The 10,798-nt window shown below is 36.5% G+C and overlaps 1 protein-coding gene across 1 annotated transcript; it reads left to right on the plus strand.

The window, feature by feature from the left end:
* Window positions 1-3,833: 3,833 nt before the first annotated feature.
* Window positions 3,834-6,457, plus strand: LOC311160041 (parvalbumin, thymic CPV3; the record flags this gene model as incomplete). Its single annotated transcript, XM_084216495.1, has 4 exons — window positions 3,834-3,894; window positions 4,262-4,394; window positions 4,815-4,924; window positions 6,432-6,457. 4 exons carry the CDS (start codon window positions 3,834-3,836, stop codon window positions 6,455-6,457), a joined length of 330 nt encoding a protein of 109 aa, XP_084072621.1.
* Between the last annotated feature and the right edge of the window lie 4,341 nt (window positions 6,458-10,798).

Consider the following 10,798-nt stretch of genomic DNA (forward strand, 5'->3'; position numbering starts at 1 on the left):
TCTGATACTTAGAGAAGTAAATAGCACTTGATTTGAAGACAATTGTTTCATATGCTTAGATTCCTAAAGAACCTAGAACCTTAGCAGGAACTTATCAATATGAATATTCTGTGTTTCTCAGAGTAACACCTTCAAGTTTAATTTTGGAAGTCTGAAAAAAAAAGCCTTTAATATTATTTAATAAAGACATCTCAGGTGGAAACAACACTAGGTATGCAAGTACATAAATATTCAGATGATCAACCCAATAGAACTTTTACATGTCTCCTGTAGAGAAAAAAAAGAAAAATCCCCAAAACAACCAAACAAAAGTTAATATTTTTTTCTTTAATTTCATGGGAATGAGTGCAAAACATTCCTGGAAACTGTGCAATACTAAGATTCTGTGTCAGATTTTGAGCTATTGTTAACTGCTCATCACTTAGCAGCTGTTGTTTTGTTTGATTTATTAAGGATTTTCATTATAGTGTTACATTGTTTGCATAACATCTTTTAAAAAAAACCCTCCCATAGATCTCTAGTTTTTAAATGCATAAAGTAATTACAACCACCTAGGTTAACACATAACCAAGAAAGAAGCAAAACAGGCAAATAATTTAGATGCAAAATAGATTATCTCATTAAAATATCCCTTAATATACTAACCCCTGATTATTGCATTCTAATTGTAGTGGAGGGAAACCTGTACTTCAGATGAAGTGTCATTAATAAATAAATAAAACCCAGTAACCCTAGATTCCCACCTGTATCAATGTACAGTGACATCAACTTGATTCTGAAATTCAGCTCTTTTAGGCTTTTGTAGACCATCTTTCAGCCAGGATTAGCATCACTTTTGTTGCCAGCATTGAATTTCAAACATTAAAAGATCTCTTCAAAAGCAATCATAGCAATTATCTCACTTTTATTTGAGATCATATTCTAATATAATACTAATTCTGGCTATTCTACAGCTGTTGAATACACATAAAACCAGCTCAGTACTCTGTGCTATGCAGAGTGCATGAGGTAACTAGATGTCATTCCTTGAACATTTGGTGCTTATATTTTTAAACAATGCCCAAATTAGTTGCAGATCTATTTTGAGCTTGAGCATTATATGCTCACCTTGATCTTGTCATTTTCCTCCATTTCAATTCCCTTGTTCTCATTAACCATCAATAATTAGTGTTGCATGGCAAGTCAAACACTTAGACAAAGAGAGCAATTCCATGAGTACTGTGTAGGAGCCCGCAGAAACAAAGGAAGTTTCCTGTAAAGGAACATCTATGGCATTGTCACAGGGGCTGAAAAAAACCTTTTTCTCTTGAAACATTTTGGCAGGAAAAAAAGAACCCTTCTGTTCAAACTCATATTAACTTGAGATGATCATAAAGGAGAAAATACAACAGAGTATAAAAAGGTACCTAAGAGAATGAAAGTTATTTCAGGATAGTTCTGGAGAAAGCACAGAATGAACTTCATCCCCACAGTCACTGCCTGACTGATCATAATACCATGGAAATCTCAGGCAGAAAGCAAAATGAATATATAGCACTGAATGAAGAAGATAAATGGAAAGAACACCAAAAGATCTGTGATCAGAGCTTCAGCTTGTACAAATCAGCACTGTTTAATTTGTTTTATCACAAAATGCTAATTTACAACAGCCCAGGGTTCTTAGGTTTACCTGTAAAGTGTTCTTCCAGGTCACTATAGCAAATTTTCCTACTGGAAGCAATAGAATGAGTGCCTGGTTGCTCCTGGACAGCTGCTATTTGGGACCAAAGGTAAGTGTGAATATTTGTGATTTATGCCATGCTCCTTCACACACAAAATAAGTAGCAAGAAAGTTAAAAGTATCATTAAATTATGTCTGCTTTTTGTGTTACTTACACCTTGCATTTCTCTATCCCAATTCAAACAGTGCTATGGAATGTTTGCTGCGATTTACACTTTTCTCACTGTCATTAAACCAAGCAGGAGTAAACCCACCATAGTCCCTTAATTTACATCAAGGCTTAGACATATTTATTACTCTGCTCCACAGCATAATTTGTAACTGTTGCTACTATAAAAATATTACATCTTTGGCATACTGTGCTATTTCCATGCTATTCCAAAATGAAACAATGTTCATGGAGTAAGAGAACATCAGTTTAGATGCCACAATTGACTACTACATAATAAATACTAACCAAAATACATGTGAGTTTTATAGCATTCCATCTTAGAATTTTGCCCATATAAACCCCCTTAAAGATGGAAACAGATTTTTGTCTGAGAAGGAAAACTTCCCATCTACTGTTACGAATTTTCTTAAAGGTTTTTTGTTCCAAAAATAATAGTCTTGAAATATATAATAAACTCTCATTTATTTATACCTACAATTAAAATTTTGTTATTAATGAAATAGATTGTGCAAGTGTATTATAAAATGTATATACAACTATTTCCACACTAACAAAGTCTGATTCCTACAACCTATAGAACTTGCTACAACTAGTAAGCCTATTATTGATTTCATGTCATTCAAAATATTCAAAATGGATTATTAAGTAGGCCAACTGATTATATATAATCTTCCAAGGAATACTGATGACAAGATCAGTTTATTCAGTTTTACCTAGCTCATAGTTTTCTCTCACTGAGGACACTGGTTTCTGTTTCTGTAATTCAGAAAATAGTCAGGAAATACAAAATGAAGCTTACTGCAGAAAGATCATCCAAATTAGAAAATGCTTTCCCCTACCCTAGTGACAAGTTATCTTTGTCAGAATGACACATTGGCACCTCTGATCTGTCATCTCCAACCTCCTTCATACATTCCAAAGGATCAACAGACCCAGGGAACAAACAAATTCATTTCTTTTCACAAGGGTTTGACTGCTGGAGTCATCTTCCAAAGAGTGACTCTCAGGTCCAGAGGTTACCTGTTAACATACTTGGAGCTGAAAGGCTGCTTTGATGGCAGAGTTGTACTTAATTAAACACTAGTGGATTTATTTTTTAAAAACTGTTCTTTTTGTCCATATTATCTTAGGATATAAATAGAAAGAAAAGTTTAATTAGTTAAGGAAGAAATTTGAGCCAAGTCTCAATTCAAACATTTGATCCATGGAAGTGTAACCTAAGTAGTGGTTATTGTCACCTTTTGAATCCTTTATAAGACAGAGTGGCAAGCCAGAGCCAACATTACTATTTTGCCTGGTATCTCCTCAGCTATTTTTCCTTTACCTAGCTGAGAAAACTCTAAAGGTGAGCATCTGATTTGAGATTAATTAAATAAAATTACTGTGCAGAGCTGCACCATTAGTAAGTACAACAACCATTGTTCTAAGGTTTTTATTTTAATTGCTGGAATTACATATGGATGGGCTTTACATAGATAAGTATCAGTTTTCTTTTTATTCTTCAGAGCTGTTGGGGGAGATAATAGAAGTAAGCTTTCTTACCTTTTGTTTTCCAACTGCATATATTGTTACGAGCATTGCCAGATTCCATACATTCCAGTAAGACTATTTATTAGATGAAAGGTTGCATAGAGTTTAAATATGTGCTGTATTTATATAGGTTACAGGTAAATGATAAAATATTGATTATCAACTCACAACATGTTAATGTAATCCATCTCATTAATAACCATTATTTCTGAACTGCTCTTTTTAAGGAAGTAATGTACTAAAACTTGTAATTTGTTAAAGAATACCAGAGATGTCACTTTGATCAATGAGATACGTCTACTCCTGTTGACCTCATAGTAATCTTCAAAACACAGAAAAACCCAATTTGTTGTAACATGCACTTGTATTTCAAAACTCTGTTTGCAATATTCTATTTTGCACAGGTTTAAAATGAGCCTTACAGACATTCTAAGCCCTTCTGACATCGCTGCTGCTCTGCGGGACTGCCAAGGTGAGAAAACAATTAAAAATCTCAAAGTCTCTTATTTTGTGTAACCTGGGGCAAGTTTTACTCAGTCCCAAAGGAATACTGAACAAGTGCATACTTTAAACAGATTTCTGTAATCTCTTTACCCAGCTGTCACAGTATGTATGTTCATAACTGGTTTATATTGCAAATTTGGAGCTTATCCCCACATGATTTTGTTGGATGTTTAGTAGGGTATGGGGCAGTATTGCAAATTCATTCATTCTTTGACAGGCTTCACCTACTGATCATGTTTAGAACAATTAAATTGTAACAAAGTATCATCCTCAGACCATTTAGGAACCCTGAATGCAGTGGTCTGGGGTTAATTTCTTTATTAATTTATTTTCAGCTCCAGATTCCTTTAGTCCCAAAAAATTCTTTCAGATCAGTGGGATGTCTAAAAAGAGTAGCAGCCAGCTCAAGGAGATCTTCCGGATTCTCGACAATGATCAAAGTGGCTTTATTGAGGAAGATGAGCTCAAGTAAGGATTTTGTTAACTACTTGGAGATATTAAAAAAATAAGCACTTTTCCATTCCAGAACTTTCAGTAAATGTGAACACAATTTATGCTAAGTGTTGATAAAACCTTCAGCAGATTGTGAAAAATATATTTAATAGATAATTCTTACAGAGAAAAGCAAATTAGTAATACCTGCCTTTTATGCTCAGTATAGAACAAAAGAGCACCCTAGGGCTGGATTTTCATAGTGGACAGAATCAATTCAGTCAAGGTTGTGCTTATAAAGTAGAAATACATACAAATAAGATTTAGCTTGCCAAACAAAGCAGTGTTTTAAGGACTTGGCTATTGTGGTAAATTTTTTAGAGATCTGTTTGATTGTACAACAACCATAAAAATACTACAGTGTGAAAATCTAAATCCAAGTTGTTTCCTCCCAAGGTATTTCCTTCAGAGGTTTGAGTGTGGAGCCCGAGTGTTAACCGCCTCAGAAACCAAGACCTTCTTGGCAGCTGCAGATCATGATGGGGATGGTAAAATCGGGGCTGAAGGTATTGACTGCTTTAAGTACAGAATGAGGCACCTCAGGATGTTTGGAGTGATGTGGGATTCTCTTTTATATTGATGCTACAATAATGTACCCTCAGTGATTTTACTGAAACCCTTGAGTAACAACCTGTTTAAGGGTGGAAAGGGTCCCTGATCTTACATGTTCATCTCTGCAACTACTTTTGCATAGGCAAGTAAAAACCTTAAGGAACTTTCCTGTTGCCACTCACTCTTATATTTCAAGTTGCTCTGAAAGGAACTGCCCCTTATTTCTCCTCCCCCTTACTCTAATGTAAGGCAGTGCTGGCATCACTTAGAATGCACAAATGTAAAACCAAGGACAAAAGAAGCAGCAGTACACAGGAGAACAAACAGCTCATACATTAGCTCATTCACAGACATTCCGCTGGGCACTGAAATCATTCTCAATATGCAGCAGGTAACTCTGTATTTGCTCTGCATATAAGGATAACAAAGATCAAGTGTCACAAGTACGAGATCCCACAACAGGATCTGTGCAGGGATGGCTGTTATTTATCTCCAGTGGCAGGCTAAGATCCTGATAGGAAGGAGCAGCTGCTTGAGGAAGCAGCATACTGCACCCACCATGTGGAAACACTGGTGTGATTTAATGGCTGCAGGGTGCAGAAACCTCCTGATCTCCTAATTCCATATTTCTGTGCTCTGTTTTGGAGACAAAGCACACACACACACAAAAAGCCTGCAGCTAATGGCAGCTTGCCCCATGAGAGCAGTGAGCTGCCCAGACGAGCATGAAAGGGGCTTAGGGAATAGCATGCAGGGAATGTGCCAGCGTGCAGATTCCCCAGCTCACTGCACTAGCCGGACAGAACTCTTCTGTTTCTTTTTTGGAAGGAATTAAATCCAGTTCCTTAGGAACTATGCCAGAATAAACACACATGATTTATGAAGCAATCTGTATATTAATACAGTCACTCAGGGATGTGACCAGATACTCTAATTCATGGAAGCCAAACATTTAAAGGATCTTTAAAATAACAGTATCTTATTGCATAACTCAACACCCCAGGATCATACCACATGGAACTGCACAGTGTTTTTAGCTTTTGACCATGCTCTAAATCAACATTTCTCAATGTCTGAAGCATTACAAACAGTTAATGTAACACATGGACTCGCTTTTCATTTTTTTTAACTTGAACTCTTAACTACTTCTTACTTAAATTCCATGTAACTCATTCCATTATTTTTGCCAAAGATCAGTGTTATGCAGAGAGAAGACCAAAACTACTCTGAATATTTAATTATTCCCTGTAAGTCAGCAAAACACACTGCCTTTCCACATGTTGTTTAGAAGAGGATGTTTAGGTGATGCCTCTCATCCACATGTTTCTTCTCTGGTCATCTATCAGACAAATTTTTTCTGTTCATTCCTATTCTAAATCTCTTGATAAGCCACTAATCCTTTATTCCTAATCCTTTCATATTAATATTTCTTTCATGTAAATATTCTCTTCTCTTTCACAGAATTCCAGGAAATGGTGCAGGCTTAGAGGTTCAAAAGGACCAAACCAGACAAAATTGGGATGAATCTGCAGGAGACACTCCCAAACCTTTAAAATCAGGAATCCCTCATTTAACTTGACAGTGTCTGTTATTTTTTCACTGCCTTAGCAACATAATGAAACACTGATTACTGATTTTTTTCATTGTGTGGACTATTTACCATGTTTTAACCTCTACTTTAGCAGACACTTCCCTTAAAAATATCCAATAAAAATTAATCATATACTGTAGCCTGTGTCTATTTTTTTGATTCCTGTATTGAAACATGAGAATTCTTAAACCAAAACTGTTAATCCCTCCAAGGTCTTAAACTTATCAGATCTTCATAGATGGAACATCTTTTAAAATGAGTGGAGGTTCTGTTTACAACAGCCCTTCTGGATTAAGCTTAAATTCTCAGAAAACTCAGATCTTCATCAAAGACTAGGAGCTCAGATACAGTTGTGAGATAGGTGAGGGTAAAATCTCTCACTGATTTCCAAGTGAAAAGCAGTAACATATTTTTGTTTAAGAAGTGGCTTCTGCATGAGGTTGTTGCAGTTTTAAACCACTCTTTTGCATCAGCCAATTAGCAGATGAGGAAAGCAAAAGCCACATGCTTTCCTGCAGAGAGAATCCAAAGGAAAGCCTATGAGGACTTGAGGCTTCAGATAACTGTGAGGTATTAAAGAAGCAGAGGGAAAGCAAGATACCTTCTTGGTGGTATTTTGTTTTCTTAATAGGGAGGACCGGAAGTGTGGAGGAAGAATTTGTACAAATTCGTGTTGAGAAAGCTCCAACTCTCCCTGATGGGCTGGACTGATGTATTAAAAATGTCCCTTACAAATGCATCCATCTCTGGGAATGCTGAAGAAATGCCTTTTTATGAGCAAACAATTAATTCACTCATTAGAAAAGGAGATATTCAGATGCTCTGATGGAGTATTTATACCTTCAGTTGCTTTCTAAACATTAGCAAGGTGCAGGTCACACACATGCAGCTTGCAGAGGCACCACAACACAACAGAAGACTTTAAGTGAACAGTTCAGTCACTGCAGTTTCAATGCATTTCTTCCTGTGTTGCAAATGACTACATTCAAAATTGACTTAATTTCTTCCTTATCAAAAGTCTCTATGAATACTGGTAATTGTGCACAAAAGCACCTGACCCAGAATGGAACTGTTTATGAGATAACCCAGCTCTTCCTGGGCAAGAGTCTGAATGGATTTGTGAAAAGGACCAGGTATCTTTCAGAGCACCAGAGGCACAGAGTCCATCCAGTTAATGCTTCCATAAGCTGGGCCTTTGTGCTCTCCCAGCCTCTGTGTTGCAAGACACACAAACAAACAGTAGACAAGACACACTAAGAAAACAGGACTTGAAAAATTTCTGTTGATTAAAACATCCTCATCACCAAAGCAAAAGCAGTTCAATAAATTAAACTTCTTATTGTGAAGAAAAGTTCATGCAGTGCCATCCTCTAAGACAGCCTAGACACCTTAACCCAAAACAAATTCCATAATGATTCCTCCCTGATTCTTCCTGTGTGCTCTCTGCAGCTACCCATTCTTTTGGGAGCCAAGCAATGGCAAGCCAGACAAGAAACATCTATCGCGTTTAAAAATAATGTACATATTGATCCACAATTATTAAAAGTTGTCAATTTTAAACAGAATTTTGTATCATTTCAAGAAGTTTTAAAGCAGATTAATTTGACATACAAGTTGTTTGTAAACTGGTAGACTCAATACATTTAATATGGTCATCACAATTTTCCTTTTATTGTATAAAAATAATATAAACTGATAAAAAATAATCACTGGATTTTGATACTACTTCTAACATTACAAAATATCTCTAGAATATAAATCTCTGGAATATCAGTGACTTAAACAGAGCTCTTCAGATTTACACAAGCCAAGGGTCTGACCCATGAACTGAGCATGGCCATTCTCAGAACATAAGATGGATGTCACAGGACAGTCACAAGAAATAAAGTGTGTCCTTGGCAATGAAACCACTCTGATGACAGAAGGGTCTTGGAGTAGTTCACATGTAAGTAACAAACAAACTGCTCTCCATTTCACTGACAATTAAGTGTCCTGACCTTGACTAATCATGTTACATCAGGCAGGCAAATGCCTGTAAAATAAAGAATTTTCCAGGTGCAGTTTCACTCTGCTCCTTTCAATGTCTCAGCCTTTGCACTGTGGACCTCGACAAAGAAACCCAGAGGCAAAGTACAAATTCTGTTATTCTCCACTGAGATGCAGTAGGATGCTGGAGCAGGTCATCAAACAGAAAAATACACTTGCCCTACTCAAGATATTCTGAGATCTCTCAGACATCTGAAGTATTGCAGTTAAAGAATGTTTCCATGCTTTCCGTCAGGAAAAAAGTACCTAAAAAACCCAGTAGTACAGCACCCACCCCAGCAGATTCAAGTAAGGGAAAACTTGTTGACTTGTAGGAAGAAACATTTAAAATTAAAACATCACTTCCCCAGGATCCTTGAAACATTAAATCATACTTTTGAATAGTCTTATAAACCATATGATAGTAATAACTCAAACTGAATTTATTCACTGACAAAGATACTTGTCTGACAAGGAAGGAAAAACTAAATATACTGACCATTTTTAACCCCCATTTAACATAGGGGTATGGGTGCTCACTGTAAGTATATATATTTAATGAATAGGATGGAAATAATAATCTATCTACTGCATTCACCACAATTTGACATGAAAGGCAGCAGTCAGAACTCAGCCATCACTGGCAATCATGCTTACAGATTGCAATAGAAGATGCAACTGGTTTTCAGAATTGCCAGTTGTACATTGCATGCAATTATTCACTAGACACAACTGCTATAAAAATACATTTTTAGAAAGCACTAGAATACTTATGATTCCCTTAAAATAGAGGTCCCAAGAGTGTTGTTACATGTTCACATTCACTACCCCCAACACCTCATGCCAGTGTACCCTGTCTGTGAACAGTTAGAATTAAGATATAAAGAACCCCAGTAGCTTTATTCAACCTCTAAGCAGAAAAATGCCATGTCTTAAATGTGTCAAACTGTGACATCATTCTTAATGTAATTCTCATTTTTTGCAGTGTTCAGAATGGAAGTAACTTATTAATACAATGCATCTTCAGAGCTGAAATTCTTTTAACTACCTAGCCACTTCCTCATCTTCTCTTCCTAGCTTTTCTTCAGATGCAAGCTAGTAACATTAAACAAACAAAACAATTTCAATATCTAAAGTTTTGCCTGAAAGCAGTTTTTCAATAATTGCTACTCAGTAACTTTGTATTCTTAATCATAACCCAAGCTAGTGTGAAGTTACTGCCTTCCTTTATGAAATCTCTGGTCCTGCAAAGCAAATGTATCCATTATTAAACCATTACTCACCACGACACCCCCAGTGCTGCTCACATTCCCTGACATCACTCTGAGAAGAAGTCTGGGGGATGTGAAGGCTGTCTCAGCAGGAGCCCAGCTCCAGCTGCACTGTTGTGTTTTCCCACACAGCTCCACAGGCCTGTTGCAGTGTTAACAAAGCGTGCAGACCAGGGATACACAGGCATTGTGCTTTTTGCTGGATCACAGCATTATTTTGTAATTTATTTGCTAAACTAATCCCAAACTGCTGAGTCTACGCATTTGTTAACACATTTAGACCACATACTGTCAATGGAACAGCTATTTGAGCTGTCAGCTGTGTTTATTTAAAGCTGTCAGCTCTAACACCCAGAGTGATTTATACTACACCTTTTTGTGAAGTCTGCTACTACACAGCTGATGGAAGTACTCAAAATAGTATCCAGAAATAGGCTCAACAAACCTAAACATATGTCTACACAGTACTATTTCTTACTTCTATGTACTTTTGAAAACAAATTGGAAAGCACTCATAAAGTTGTTAATTGTTTGTCCCTTGATGCAGGACTTGTCCTGCAAATTCCCAATGTACTTATGCAGCAGTTTAATTTTACATAATCATGGGCTGGGAATCACATTTCAAACTCGGGGTGATCTGATGCCACTTTGCAAATGTCAAGGTGTGGTGTTACTGCACATACAATTAAGAAGATGGGATGAAATTGGAACCACAATTGAAGTTTCTTCATGCCCTGTTAATGTGCACATTAGAAATATAATAATTTAATTGAATTTGTTATCACTTGCTCACTGTAGATTCTCACAAATACTTCCACCAAAAGCAATGTCAAGTTACAGATGAGGTTGCACTGAGCAGAATGATATGTTAGCAATCACTACACATACATGAATTCCCTTCCTAGGGAAAGCTGAACATGCAAACACCTTCCTCAGCAATC

Source organism: Fringilla coelebs (assembly GCF_963513975.1).
Source record: "Fringilla coelebs genome assembly, chromosome: 16".
NCBI lineage: Eukaryota > Metazoa > Chordata > Aves > Passeriformes > Fringillidae > Fringilla > Fringilla coelebs.